The 16,106-nt window shown below is 46.1% G+C and overlaps 1 protein-coding gene across 2 annotated transcripts in view; it reads left to right on the forward strand.

Annotated features, from left to right (window-relative positions):
• Positions 1-16,106, forward strand: part of GRB14 (growth factor receptor bound protein 14) — a 225,945-nt gene that overhangs the window by 151,802 nt on the left and 58,037 nt on the right. For both annotated transcript variants that reach the window (XM_063933621.1, XM_063933622.1), the window contains one exon: positions 10,557-10,634. In XM_063933621.1, the coding sequence (XP_063789691.1) occupies positions 10,557-10,634 (78 nt within the window). The remainder of the gene's footprint in view (positions 1-10,556; positions 10,635-16,106) is intronic.

Raw genomic sequence — 16,106 nt, forward strand, 5'->3', positions numbered from 1 at the left:
CCTCCCCATTCCCTGCTGCGCCGAGCTAGCTGCCTTGTTCCGGAGGGGGTAGCCAGAAAAACGGCAACCCTGTTGTAAGTCTACAGGGTGGGTGCAAGAGAGCTGTCTGAAACAGGCGTCCCAACTGCATCCAAACACCTTAATTAAGAACGGATGTCGCTATATACACCTCTGAATTAGGCTCATTGTGTGGAGCATGAGCACACCATATTTTCAGATTCAGCTGCATTTGTGTAGTCGGCTCAAAATTGGGAGATGCGTCTGTTTCTTCAGATGCGCCCAGTTCAGAATCACCCCCCTGTGTGCAATGCTGTGTTTATAGGATGCTTGTTTTCAAACTGTGTTGTGTTTTGTCTAAGTATAAAATATTAGTAATTTTGACTGGAATTTCTACATCTTCTAATGGCTGAAGAGTATCTGGTGTATGTGCGTCATCTAATAACCTTTAACACAGAGAGGGGCTGCAGCCCAGGTTGGGTCTGGAGGAAGACCCCTCATCCTTGGTTTGGACTGAGACTCTGAACTCCATTGCATTGCGTGCATTGTGTATGCGCAAAAAATAAAAAAATGAACAGGGAGAAAGAAAAAAAAAAGGTGCTACTTCAGCTGCATCCACTAGAAGCCAGGTATTGCTGTTGTCATGTTAGAAGCAGAAGTGTTTCTATTTGAAGTGATTTTTGCTAAGGGACGTCAGACTGGCACCATCCATGGTACTGACATCCCTGCATGCTACTAGCACAAAGTGCTTCTGATAGGAATCACTGCCAGTGCACAAATGGAGTAGAATTGGGGTCTTACTGGCAGCACTGGTGGATTTTACAGTAGAGGCTGAAACCCTACAGCCCCTATGTAAAATCTGCCATTGAATTAAGTACATTTACAGAGGAGAAGGTCCTAACAGTACTCTCAAAGCTGAAAGTTGACAATCTATGGGGCCATATGGGATACATCCAAGGATACTAAAATAACTTAAAGAGGTGCTGGTATCACCATTGACAGAATTATTCAACCAGTCATTAGCTACAGGAGTAATTCCAGAGGACTGGAAAAGAGCAAATGTAGTCCCACTGCACAAAAGTGGAAGCAAGGAAGAGGCAAACAACTACAGACCAGTGAGTCTTACATCAGTAGTAGGGAAATTGATGGAAACACTCTTAAAAGAAAGAGTTGTAGACTATCTCAAATCCAGCAATTTACAGGATCCCAAACAGCATGGATTCACTGGGGGAAGATAATGTCAAACAAATCTTATTGACTGTTTTGACTGTGTGACTAAAATGATGGATAAAGGTGGAGCCGTGGATATAGCTTATCTAGAGTTTAGTAAGGCTTCTGACACTGTTCCACATCGCAGCCTGCTAAATAAACTTGAAAGCTTAGGATTGGATACTAGGATTATTGAATGGATAAGATCTTGGTTGCAGGAGAGAAAACAGAGAGTTGTGGTAAATGGAGTGCATTCACAGGAGGGAATTGTTACCAGTGGAGTACCCCAGGGATCTGCACTTGGACCAGTTCTTTTTAATATCTTTATTGGTGACATTGCAAATGGCATTAAAGGAAAAGTATGCCTTTTTGCAGATGACACAAAGGTATGCAACAGGGTAGACACACCAGGTGAAAATGATTGAGGTTCTAGGTAGACTAGAGGAATGGTCAAGAGTGTGACAATTATATTTTAATGCCAAAAAATGCAAAATCATGCACTTGGGTCTCAAAAATCCAAAGGCTAAATATAGTATTAAGGGCACTATACTGGAAACTACCGAGGAGGAAAGGGATCTATGAGTCACTATTTCAGAAGACTTAAAGGCAGGTAAGCAATGTAACAAAGCAATAAGGAAGGCTAGTCAGATGCTTGGCTACATTGGGAGAGGAATCAGTAGCAGAAAGAAAGAAGTAATAATGCCACTGTATAGGTCATTGGTACGGCTTCATCTAGAATACTGTGTTCAATTCTGGAGGCCATATCTACAAAAGGATATTAATACATTAGAGACTGTACATAGAAGGACAACTAAAATGGTGAAGTGTGCTTCAACTCTAGGATCCTAGTTACTTATTACATACCCAAACACAGGAGCGTTTTAACAGAGGAGGGGGCCCTTGTGCAGACTCCACGGTGTAATAGACTTTAACATTGTGCTAGAGTCTACAGCGCATGCGCAGGTCTCCAGAAACATGGCGTCCACCATGATCTCGAGACTAATTACTACTGCGCATGTGCAGCGGACATTTTGCCAGTGATATTTTACTGCGGCTGCAGCTCCGATGTGGGACTCTGGAAAGGTAAGCAATAAAACATGGGTGCAGTATGTGTGGTGTGGGCCTCCCTGGACCCAGGGGCCCGTGTGCACCGCACCCATTGCACCCATTATAGAAATGCCAATGCCCCACCGGCCTTTTCTTTTCATTTTAAGTGAAGTACAGCTTTGTTTTGAAGTAAAGTACTGCATTGGGTTCATATCCACTTTACAATAAACAAGGCCAATAGTCTGTCACCGTGTTATTGGGAAGGTGTTCCCACTTTCCTATTTATTTATGCTGTTACATTTACTTATCTAGCGCCATCATGTTCTGTTGCACTTTACAGGTGGGAATAAAAATAGGATTTTAATACCTACCGGTAAATCCTTTTCTCTTAGCCCGTAGAGGATGCTGGGGATGCTTCAAGAACCATGGGGTATAGACTGGATCCGCAGGAGACATGGGCACACTATAAGACTTTGAATGGGTGTGAACTGGCTCCTCCCTCTATGCCCCTCCTCCAGACTCCAGTTATAGGAACTGTGCCCAGGGAGACCGACATTTCGAGGAAAATGATTTATTTAATTATTTTAAACTAAGGTGAGATACATACCAGCTCACACCTCAAACACGCCGTACAACATGGCATTCAACAACAACGCATGCAACGGCATGACCAACATCAGCCACAGACTGACTGAACTCAACGCAATATGAGCGTAACTATAACCAAACTGCAGATACAGCCCGCACTGGGACGGGCGCCCAGCATCCTCTACGGACTAAGAGAAAAGGATTTACCGGTAGGTATTAAAATCCTATTTTCTCATACGTCCTAGAGGATGCTGGGGATGCTTCAAGAACCATGGGGTTTATACCAAAGCTCTAGAACGGGCGGGAGAGTGCGGATGACTCTGCAGCAACGATTGACCAAACAAGAGGTCCTCCTCAGCCAGGGTATCAAACTTGTAAAACTTCGCAAAGGTGTTTGAACCCGACCAAGTAGCAGCTCGGCAAATTTGTAACACCGAGAATCCCCGGGCAGCTGCCCAGGATGAGCCCACCTTTCAGGTAGAATGGGCTTTCACCGACTTCGGCAACGGCAATCCAGCCGTAGAATGAGCCTGCTGAATCGTATTGCAAATCCAGCGCGCAATAGTCTGCTTAGAAGCAGGAGCCCCAATCTTGTTGGGAGCCCACAGGACAAACAGAGCCTCAGTTTTCCTAATCTGCGCCGTTCTGGCGACATAGATCTTCAAAGCAGACAGTAAAAATTCGATCAAACAGAAACAGCGCTAAGTATAGAAAAATATCTACTCCCCTGTTCACATGAGCGTCTTGTGATCTTCCCAGGTGAGGATTCAATTAATATAAAAGGAAAAAGACAAAAAGCAAAAGATAGTGTAGTACTGTTAACAATATTGCACAATATTTCAACACTAATTGGTGAATCCCTGGAATTTTTTCACCACCACTCTTCATACACATATATTATCGGGGTTACCCCCTAGGTGAAGCATTCACACTAAAGTGTTGATGGTATGAACTGCAGATGTTAAAGTCCTATGCTGATATTCCACAATATTCTGGAGTTTCTTTAACACCTTTCTGAAGTTATCCCACCACCTGTGTAGAACTGTTCTTGGGGTTACCCCCTATTGCAGAACACTCACAAGAAGGGGTTATATTACAAGCCTTTCATAGTATTTCTTTCTTTAAACGAATCCACCATACAGGACAAGTGTGTCGGGGTTCCCCCCTCTACATCCAACTCACTGTGGTTCTCTTGGTTTATTTGCATATAGTGTGTCTCAAGCGTCTTCCTCATAAATTTCACATCCACCTCGTCATTTATGGAGAGCAGTCACCACCCGGTAGTATAAAAACAACGAGTTTTATTCCACAAGATTTGGAAATGTTCTCCAAAGTACACAAAATATTCAATAAAAACACTTAAAAATAACATAAAAAGGTGACCTATTTTGTCCAGTTTATCTACATACCTTGAAAAAGATCCTCCATAGGATCGAAACGCGTCGGTGGGACTTCTCCTTTCTATGGTGTACCTGTCTGGAAAAGCGGTGAGACTTTTTTCCCCACTTTTTGGGATCCATATAACATCTAGGGAATTAAGTCTCCCCTAAACTGGACAAAATAGGTCACCTTTTTATGTTATTTTTAAGTGTTTTTATTGAATATTTTGTGTACTTTGGAGAACATTTCCAAATCTTGTGGAATAAAACTCGTTCTTTTTATACTACCGGGTGGTGACTGCTCTCCATAAATGACGAGGTGGATGTGAAATTTATGAGGAAGACGCTTGAGACACACTATATGCAAATAAACCAAGAGAACCACAGTGAGTTGGATGTAGAGGGGGGAACCCCGACACACTTGTCCTGTATGGTGGATTCGTTTAAAGAAAGAAATACTATGAAAGGCTTGTAATATAACCCCTTCTTGTGAGTGTTCTGCAATAGGGGGTAACCCCAAGAACAGTTCTACACAGGTGGTGGGATAACTTCAGAAAGGTGTTAAAGAAACTCCAGAATATTGTGGAATATCAGCATAGGACTTTAACATCTGCAGTTCATACCATCAACACTTTAGTGTGAATGCTTCACCTAGGGGGTAACCCCGATAATATATGTGTATGAAGAGTGGTGGTGAAAAAATTCCAGGGATTCACCAATTAGTGTTGAAATATTGTGCAATATTGTTAACAGTACTACACTATCTTTTGCTTTTTGTCTTTTTCCTTTTATATTAATTGAATCCTCACCTGGGAAGATCACAAGACGCTCATGTGAACAGGGGAGTAGATATTTTTCTATACTTAGCGCTGTTTCTGTTTGATCGGATTTTTACTGTCTGCATTGTGTGAAGTGAGTGGTGTATCACTTAGATCTACGGATTGGCTGCTTTGTATTGCGCCCAGTAAGAATCTCCAAATCTTTGTATAGATCTTCAAAGCTCTGACCACATCAAGAGACTTTGACTCCGCCAAGGCGTCAGTAGCCACTGGCACCACAATTGGCTGGTTAACATGAAATGATGAAACCATTTTTGGCAGAAATTGTTGACGAGTTCTCAACTCCGCTCTATCAGCATGAAAAATCAAATAGGGGCTTTTGTGAGACAAAGCCGCAAACTCCTGGAATGAAGACCGCCGCCAGAGCGCTGGCATGTCTTTCTGCCCAGGGAAGAATCTTCATGGCCTCGGCCATCGCCGCTCTGCTCTTTGTTCCGCCTTGGCGGTTTATGTACTCCACTGCTGTCACGTTGTCTGACTGAATCAAGACTGGCAGACCTCGAAGAAGATGTTCTGCTTGTAGTATGCCGTTGTGGATGGCTCTTAATTCCAGAATGTTTATGTGTAGACTAGCTTCCTGACTTGACCACTTTCCCTGAAAGTTTCTTCCCTGCATGACTGCCCCCCAGCCTCGGAGGCTTGCATCTGTGGTCACCAGGATCCAATCCCGAATCCCGAACCTGCGTCCCTCCAGAAGGTGAGAACTGTGCAGCCACCACAGCAGGGAAATTCTTGTCCTGGGAGATAGAATTATTTTCCGGTGCATGTCCAGGTGAGACCCGGACCACTGGTCCAGCAGGTTCCACTGAAACACCCTGGCATGGAACCTGCCATACGGAATGGACTCGTAGGCCGCCACCATCTTCCCCAGCAACCGAGTGCAGCGAAGAATCGACACCTTTGCCGGTTTCAGAATCTGTTTTACCATGTTCTGTATTTCCAGAGCTTTTTCCACTTGGAGAACCACTCTTTGCAATTCTGTATCCAGAATCATACCCAGGAATGACAGCCGTGTTGTCGGATCCAACTGTGATTTTGGCAAATTTAGGAGCCAACCGTCTTGTTGCAGAATCGTCAGTGAAAGGGCAACATTCTTCAAAAATTGCTGCTTGGACCTCGCCTTTATGAGGAGATCGTCCAAATACGGGATAATTGTGATTCCCTGATTGCGCAGGAGAACCATCATTTCTGCCATTACTTTGGTGAAAATCCTCGGAGCTGTGGACAGACCAAACGGCAACGTCTGAAATTGGTAATGACAATCCTGCACCGCAAATCTCAGACTGGATATCACTGCTCGTTGGGAATCCATCTTGAACTTGAATTTTTTTAGAAAGAAATTGAGGGATTTTAGGTTTAGAATCGGTCTGACTGAGCCATCCGGCTTCGGGACCACGAACAGGCTCGAATAAAACCCTTCCCCCTGTTGAGACGGGGGTACCGTGACAATTGCTTGATTTTGACACAACTTTAGTATCGCAGCGCTTACAATCTCCCTTTCCGGAAGAGAAGCTGGTAAGGCCGATTTGAAAAATCGGTGAGGGGGCACGTCTTGAAACTCTAACTTGTACCCCTGGGTTACTATGTCTACTATCCAAGAATCCAGGTCCGAGTGCACCCAGACCTGACTGAAGAGTTTGAGACTTGCCCCCACTGGTGCGGACTCACGCAACGGAGTCCGAGCATCATGCGGTGGATTTGGTAGAAGCCGGAGAGGACTTCTGCTCCTGGGAACTTGCCACAGCCTGTGACCTTTTTCCCCTTCCTCTCCCCCTTGCAGCAAGGAAGGAGGACCCACGTCCTTTTTTGAATTTGTTGGGCCGAAAGGACTGCATCTGATAGTGAGGCGATTTCTTCTGCTGTGCAGGAACATAAGGTAAAAAAGACGACTTACCCGCTGTAGCCGTAGAGACCAGGTCAGTGAGGCCGTCACCAAACAAGACCTTACCGTTAAACGGTAAAGACTCCATTGCCTTCTTAGAATCAGCATCAGCATTCCATTGATGAATCCACAATGCTCTCCTAGCAGAGACTGCCATGGCATTGGCCCTTGATCCCAAAAGGCCAATATCCCTTACTGCTTCTTTTAAGTACGCTGCAGCGTCCTTGATATGACCCAGGGTCAAAAGCACACTATCCCTGTCTAGGGAATCTACCTCTGATGACAAGTTATCTGCCCACTTTTCAGTAGCGCTACTCACCCATGCCGCAGTAACAGCGGGTCTGAGTAGCGACCCTATAGGGACATAAATGGACTTCAGGGTATTTTCCTGCTTACGATCTGCAGGATCCTTCAGGGCTGCCGTGTCAGGGGACGGAAGTGCTACCTTTTTGGATAAACGCGACAAAGCTTTGTCTACCGTGGGGATTGACTCCCAGCTGTCCCTGTCCCCAGAGGGAAATGGATATGCCATTGGAATTCTTTTGGGAACATGTACCTTTTTGTCTGGATTTTCCCAAGCTTTTTCAAAAAGTGCATTCAGTTCATGAGAGGGAGGAAACGTTACCGTAGGTTTCTTGCCTTTAAACATACAGACCCTCATATCAGGAACAGCAGGGTCCTCAGTGATATGTAAAACGTCTTTTATCGCCACAATCATGTACTTAATACTCTTAGCCAGTTTTGGATGTAATCTGGCATCACTATAGTCGACACTGGAATCAGAGTCCGTGTCGGTATCCGTATCTGCTATTTGGGCAAATGTACGTTTCTGCGACCCCAAAGGAGTCTGGACCTGTGACAAAGCATCCTGCATGGATTTCCTCCATGACTGGTTCTTAGACTCAGATTTATCAAACCTCTTAACCAACTTAGTCACATTCGTATTTAAAACACTCAACATAATGACCCAATCATCCGTCGGCGGTGCCGACACTGTCACTCTCACAGAACTGTCAGTCCCCACGCCAGCCTCTTCCTGGGAAGAGCATTCAGCCTCAGACATGTCGACACACGTACCGACAGCCACAAACACACTGGGCTATAGGGGACAGACCCACAGCACAGCCTGTTAGAGAGACACAGAGAAAGTTCAGCCAGCCCACACCCAGGGCCTATCCCAGTTCTGAAGGCAGCAATAATACTGCCCAGACCTGCTAGCGCTTTTATCAATAATATAATTCACCAATTATGAGTGCCCCCCCCCGTTTTGCACCCTGTTACTTGCAGCAGTGTGGAGGATCAGGGCCAGCATCTCTGCAGCCGTCTGTGAAGAGAAACAATGGCGCTGGTGAGAGCTATGCGGCTAAGCCCCGCCCCCGACATGGCGCGCTTAGGTTCCGCTCAAAAACCTTTATACTGGCGGGGGTCCCTAACAAGTGCCTGTGGCACTGTTATATTGCTTGCCAGTGTGTTTGCGGACCCCCATGCTGCCCAGGGTGCCCCCCCTGCACCCTGCACCCTGTAGTGCCATGATCTGTGTGGGACCTCAAGCCGTCTTCTGCCGTCACTGAAGTCTTCTGATCTTCTCATACTCACCCCGGCTTCTAACTTTTGGCTTTGTGAGGGGGGTGACGGCGCGGCTCCGGGAACAAGCAGCTAGGCGTACCATAGTGATCGAACCCTCTGGAGCTAAAGGTGTCCAGTAGCCTAAGAAGCAGAGCCCTTGAACTCTTTAGAAGTAGGTCTGCTTCTCTCCCCTCACTCCCACGCTGCAGGGAGCCTGTAGCCAGCAGGTCTCCCTGAAAATAAAAAACCTAAATAAATTATTTTTCTGAGAAACTCAGGAGAGCTCCTCAGTGTGCCTCCAGTCTCGCTGGGCACAGAATCTAACTGGAGTCTGGAGGAGGGGCATAGAGGGAGGAGCCAGTTCACACCCATTCAAAGTCTTATAATGTACCCATGTATCCTGCGGATCCCGTCTATACCCCATGGTTCTTGAAGCATCCTCAGCATCCTCTAGGACGTATGAGAAATAGTAATAAAATAAGACTGGGTCTCAACAGAAAGACAGAGAGGTAAAGATGGCCCAGCTTGCAAGCTTACAATCTATAAGCAGGGTCATAACAGGGCAATAATATACACTGTGCTTGCTTCTGCCCACCGAACATGTGACATCATGAGGGGGCGGGTCCTCAGGACCAGGAGACTTGGCGACTCTGTTGCGCCAGAAGCTGATGGTCTAAGGGATGCTGCAGGTGCCTCTGTTGTGGCTTCAAGGTGCAGTTCTAGGCACCCTGCATGCCAAATCCTGCCCCATTTGTACTACACATGCCTACATGCATAGGTGTGCGCAGGGGGGGGTGCCTGGTGCGCACAGGCACCCCCTAATGTCTGCCACCCCAATCTCACATGCCTGATGCAGCGATCGCCGTGCAGGCTGATTACTTTCCCCTCTGCGTTGCACCCTGTCAGGACTGCATTACTGACCGGACGCCTGGGTTAATCAAGGGTGCCACTGCCACCGGCTTTCAAACTCCCGGCTCCACCTCCATGTACAAAAACAGCGTGATGTGATGTGATTACATCATGCTGCTCGCACGCCCACCCGTCACCTCTCTCCTTCTATGCTATGCCAACGCCAGCCACTGATGAGGACGCCAGCATTCCTCTTAGGAAGACAAATTCAATACTGGCAGGCGGTCGGCAGCAGCATTGACATGTCACTCATTTTTCCAGCAGCAGCAGCAGTACTAGTCTGCAACTGTCAGTGTCAGTGAGTGAGTGACTGACTTGTAAGTAAGCTGCTGCAGCTTACAAGGGAAAGAGGGGGGAGCCAGACCCGGCTGAGCAGGAGCAGTGTAATTGCAGTGAGTGCCATCAGGGGTGTTTATTTGGTGCACACCCCAACATCTGACAATGTATCTGCTTTATTAGTATTGGTACAAGAATGGATATTTTATATTGCGTTGACTGTCAATAGATGGTGCTAGACACACCCCTCCGACGGTGCACACCCTAATAAAATGTGCTGCGCACGCCTATGCCTAGTGCTACATGTGTATGTATTTAGATTTTATTGGTTGGTACATTAGATGGAACAGGTGAATAAACATAGACTGAATACATTAAGGGTGTATTTGCCTAATTGCAATGCAAACTGAAGCAAACCTGCACAAAGATGCTTATACTGTACGCCTGCCAATAGACATCTCACTTGTGGGTACCTAAGAGCCGGTGCAAGTGCACATGGATGACTAATTGATTGGCTAACTGTGAATTCACCTCTGAAGCTGATCGGTACTTTCTTCTTTGATTGTGACTACATTATATGATTACATGATTTTTCCAAATTATTTATTTTGCTATTTCCATTTGTATGCTAGAAGAAATATTATATCTGTTGTATCATAGAGGTTTGTGTTTTTCATGATAAAAAGAAGTATTATGAATTTTTTGTGTGCTTATGGCCTGGCTGAGTGTAAATGTATCTGGGTGTCAATCTGGCGCATATGTAACAGCTACAGAACTGAATGCGTCTTCAGATGTGTACATGTCAGTTTATTGGTGCTATTTTTTATATATACTAACTTTCTAACATTGTATGTTTATTTTCAGCACGGAAAACAGATTTACCAAAATTACTTAAGACCTCACCAAACAAGTGATCCAAGCTCTCAGAATTTGTCATCTATGGTATGTATTTCTTGCTTTTGTAAATAAGTTTCTATACAATAACTATTACAATGATAAAATTGTATTTACTTGCTTATTTGTAACTGCTATACATTTTTAGCACCTTTTCTACTGAAAATCTATAGGTCTCCAGGAGTCATTGATGAGGGGTTCAGTTCATGCTTTGTACAGTGTTGAGATAATAGGCAAATAGCTGGAAGACATGTTCTTGATTAATATTATAGGTAGCCCTATTTTCTGATGGCACTCAGCGACACGCATTACCGGCTCATTGTTCTTTTTGTATAATTTGTATTCCTACTGTAGTTCCAGTAACAGGAAAAAGTCTGTTAAATCATTCCAGAAATACAGTAAACAAAAGCAAAGTGTCTGAGTATAGAAGCTACTACACTGCTCAAAAAAATAAAGGGAACACTTAAACAACACAATGTAACATCAAGTCAATCACACTTCTGTGAAATAAAACTGTCCACTTAGGAAGCAACACTGATTGACAATCAATTTCACATGCTGTTGTGCAAATGGAATAGACAACAGGTGGGAATTATAGGCAATTAGCAAGACACCCCCAATAAAGGAGTTGTTCTGCAGGTGGTGACCACAGGCCACTTCTCAGCTCCTATGCTTTCTGGCTGATGTTTTGGTCACTTTTGAAAGCTGGCGGTGCTTTCACTCTAGTGGTAGCATGAGACGGAGTCTACAACCCACACAAGTGGCTCAGGTAGTGCAGCTCATCCAGGATGGCACATCAATGCGAGCTGTGGCAAGAAGGTTTGCTATGTCTGTCAGCGTATTGTCCAGAGCATGGAGGCACTACCAGGAGAAAGGCCAGTACATCAGGAGACGTGGAGGAGGCCGTAGGAGGGCAACAACCCAGCAGCAGGTCCGCTACCTCTGCCTTTGTGCAAGGAGGAACATGAGAAGCACTGCCAGAGCCCTGCAAAATGACCTCCAGCAAGCCACAAATGTGCATGTGTCTACTCAAACGATCAGAAACAGACTCCATGAGGGTGGTATGAGGGCCCAACGTCTACAGGTGGGGGTTGTACTTACAGCCCAACACTGTGCAGGACGTTTGGCATTTGCCAGAGAACACCAAGATTGGCAAATTCGCCACTGGTGCCCTGTGCTCTTCACAGATGAAAGCAGGTTCTCACTGAGCACATGTAACAGACGTGACAGAGTCTGGAGATGCCAAGGAGAACGTTCTGCTGCCTGCAACATCCTCCAGCATGACCGGTTTGGCAGTGGGTCAGTAATGGTGTGGGGTGGCATTTCTTTGGGGGGCCGCACAGCTCTCCATGTGCTCGCCAGAGGTAGCCTGACTGCCATTAGGTACCGAGGTGAGATCCTCAGACCCCTTGTGAGACCATATGCTGGTGCGGTTGGCCCTGGGTTCCTCCTAATGCAAGACAATGCTAGACCTCATGTGGCTGGAGTGTGTCAGCAGTTCCTGCAAGACGAAGGCATTGATGCTATGGACTGGCCCGCCCGTTCCCCAGACCTGAATCCAATTGAGCACATCTGGGACATCATGTCTCGCTCCATCCACCATCGCCACGTTGCACCACAGACTGTCCAGGAGTTGGCGGATGCTTTAGTCCAGGTCTGGGAGAAGATCCCTCAGGAGACCATCCGCAACCTCATCAGGAGCATGCCCAGGCATTGTAGGGAGGTCATACAGGCACGTGGAGGCCACACACACTACTGAGCCTCATTTTGACTTGTTTTAAGGACATTACATCAAAGTTGGATCAGCCTGTAGTGTGTTTTTCCACTTTAATTTTGAGTGTGACTCCAAATCCAGACCTCCATGGGTTAATAAATTTGATTTCCATTGATCATTTTTGTGTGATTTTGTTGTCAGCACATTCAACTATGTAAAGAACAAAGTATTTAATACGAATATTTCATTCATTCAGATCTAGGATATGTTATTTTAGTGTTCCCTTTATTTTTTTGAGCAGTGTATTATATACTGTAACTTGTATCAACTTTTAAATTTAGATGAGTAGCGTATCCTTTTTTCTGAGTACTGACACCATTTTTCATAGAGAAAACATACATCAGGTATTATCAAGGGTGGATTGGATTAGAAAACTAGCCCAATAAATTTATGGAAGCAGCTTTAATTGGAGCGGGGTCTGTTGAGGGGGTAGAGTATTTCAAGGGATGTGGAATCCCTCTTCATAGGGCCTGATTCTGAGTTGGACACAGTTGTGTCTTTTGCTGTTGGTGTGCAACTTTATGCTACCTGGTGCTTCTTTAGACACCACCACTAAAACTTTCACCAGCCCTATGCTAGGTGCAGAGCATCCTTTTGAGAATGGCATCCAATGTGAGCATTTCAGCATCTCTAGATGCAACCACTTTCAGCCATGTGCTCATACTACGTTACATCTGTGTCTGATTAGCCAACCTCCTGTAACTGCCTAGAAGCACCCAACACATTTCTAATACACTTCTGAGTGTGTGCATCTGAACTTGTACTGCAACTCTGTATGAAAACCATTGAGATGCATGCGCGGTACAACTTAGACTCGTGTGCAGAAGAAAAAAAATAAAACACAATGCCCCCACAGGAAAAAAAAAATCATCATATTGGCCCCCACAGGAAAAAAATAAAACATATTGGCCCCCAAAGGAAAAAATAAAACACATTGAACCCCACAAGAAAAAAATAAAGCAATGTCCCCCACGGGAAAAAAATAAAACACAAAAAATAAAACAATGTCCCCCACAGGTAAAATAAAAACATACATAACTGCCCCAGTCCCCCACAGAAGACTGACCTGTCTACAGTACTTGCTGACAAGAGTAATGTGTATTTGCTGTATAGCTTACGGCACAAGAGTGGTCAGAAGCTGTAGTTTACTGTGATCACTGCGAACCCAATTATCTTGCAAGCTGCATCCAGCCCACAGGCCACTGTCATAAGGCACTGCTTCTGTGTGGTCCATCTACCAACCAGAAATGTAATAAGCTGTAATGCCCCAAGCAAGCACATGCTCTGGCACCCTATCTTCCAGTACAGAAATCTGACTGGGGACAGGGTGTAGCCAGCATGCGGGCCTGATATGCAGCATGTGTGCAGAAATAGTAGCACCCATTATGTCCTAGAGGCTAGGGGGAATGGTATGTCTTGGTGTGGAGGCAGGGCAGCTGATTTATATTGCTTTGGCTGGGGGGCTGGTATTGTATGCTGCCGGGATACTAGTAGTGTATGTCCTTGGGGCCAGGGGGTTTAGTTAGTTAGGGTATATCCCCATGCCAGGAATTGTACTGTATGTCTCAGGTGCCAAGGTGTAGAGTGGGGAATTTATGTTACTGGTGCTGGGGGAGGTAGGCAGTAGCGGATCTTGCTATGTGCACACGGGATTTTGCCTGGGGCGCCGCCTTCCAGAGGGCGCCGCCGCCGTGGCAAGATCAGCTTATGGTGATGCCCCCCGGTGCTGTGCTGTCACTGCTGTGCAGTGCGCGATGATGTTATCGCGCACCGCACGGCATTGTGGAACCAGCACATAGACACTAGGGGTCATAATTGACCTCTAGCGTCTATGCTGTGCTATGGGAGAGACGTCATGACGTCTCTCCCATAGATCAGAGGAGCAGCGCCGGCGGCCGGAGATGGAGACGGAGGTCAGAAGCGATCGGGAATCAGGAGCAGGGATGGTGAGTATTAATTATTATTTTTTTGTAAGCGGCACAAACGGGGGCACAACTCTACAGGGGGCACAAACGGGGGCACAACTCTACAGGGGCATACCTGACCACACCTCTTTATGAAGCCATGTCCCTATTTTTGCCCGGGGTGCCACAAGCGCTAGAACCTGCCCTGCTGGTAGAGCAGGCATTATGTGTCTGGTGAGGGAAGGTAAGTAGTAGAGTGGATATTGTATGTCCCTGGGGTGGAGGGTACTGTGTCTAGGATTATAGGATGGACAATTTATGTATAAAAGATAGGGTGGGGAGTGTATGTCCTGGGGCCAGGGAGTAGGGTGGGTAGTTTATGTCTCTGGGCGGTGTAGAGTATGTTCCATAGGGCAGGGGGTTGTTAGGGTGGATACTCTATGCCTGGAGCACAAGCTCTATACCATTGGCATGTGCAGTAGCTGGCACAGAAGTCCACCAGCCAATGCACTGGAGTGCATTGCTAATGCTTATGGTTAAGTCTTATCAGGGCCGGTGCCAGGGTGTTCGGCGCCCCCCTGCAAACTATAAATTTGCGCCCTCCCATAATCCTTTGGCGCACGCCAGGAAAAGGTGTGTGGTCTCACAAGTAAGGGGCATGGCCACACAGTAGTACCCCCATTTAAAATTACGCCAAAATGTAGCACAATCTTATTTATCTTATACGTAATGCCCCACCCGTAGTAGTAGCGTCCTTATGCATAATGCCCCCCCAGTAGTATTAGCGTCCTTATACATAATGCCTCCCCCGTAGTAGTAGCGTCCTTATGCATAATGCCCCCCCAGTAGTATTAGCGTCCTTATACATAATGCCTCCCCAGTAGTAGTAGCGTCCTTATACGTAGTGCACTCCAAGTCATAGTAGCGTCCTTATACATAATGCCCCTTCCAGTAGTAGTAGCGTCCTTATACGTAATGCCCCCCCAGTAGTAGTAGCATCCTTATATGTAATGCCACCCCGTAGTAGTAGTAGTAGCGTCCTTATACATAATGCCCCCCCAGTAGTAGTATCGTCCTTATATGTAATGCCCCCCCCAGTAATAGTAGTAGCGTCCTTATACATAATGCCCCCCCAGTAGTAGTAGCGTCCTTATACATAATGCCCCCCAGTTGTAGTAGCGTCCTTATATGTAATGCCCCCGCAGTAGTAGCAGCATCCTTATACGTAATGCCCCCCCCCAGTTGTAGTAGCGCCCCTATACGTAGTGCACTCCAAGTAGTAGTAGCATCCTTATATGTAATGCCCCCCCAGTAGTAGTAGTAGCGTCCTTATACATAATGCCCCCCCAGTAGTAGTAGCGCCCTTATGCATAATACCCCCCCAGTTGTAGTAGCGTCCTTATATGTAATGCCCCCGCAGTAGTAGCAGCATCCTTATACGTAATGCCCCCCCCAGTTGTAGTAGCGCCCTTATACGTAGTGCACTCCAAGTAGTAGTAGCATCCTTATACATAGTGCACCCCCAGTAGTAGTAGCGTCCTTACACGTAATGGCCCCCCCAGTAGTAGTAGCATCCTTATACGTAATGCCCCCCTAGTAGTAGTAACATCCTCATACATAATACCCCCCAGTAGTAGTAGCGTCCTTACATGTAACGCCCGCCAGTAGTAGTAGCGTTATACGTAATGCCCCCCCTGTAGTAGCGTCATTATACGTAGTGCACTCCAAGTAGTAGTAGCGTCCTTATACATAATGCCCCTTCCAGTAGTAGTAGCGTCCTTACACGTAATGGCCCCCCCCCAGTAGTAGTAGCATCCTTATACGTAATGCCCCCCCAGTTGT

The sequence above is a fragment of the Pseudophryne corroboree genome, chromosome 7 (assembly GCF_028390025.1).
Source record: "Pseudophryne corroboree isolate aPseCor3 chromosome 7, aPseCor3.hap2, whole genome shotgun sequence".
Classification (NCBI taxonomy): domain Eukaryota; kingdom Metazoa; phylum Chordata; class Amphibia; order Anura; family Myobatrachidae; genus Pseudophryne; species Pseudophryne corroboree.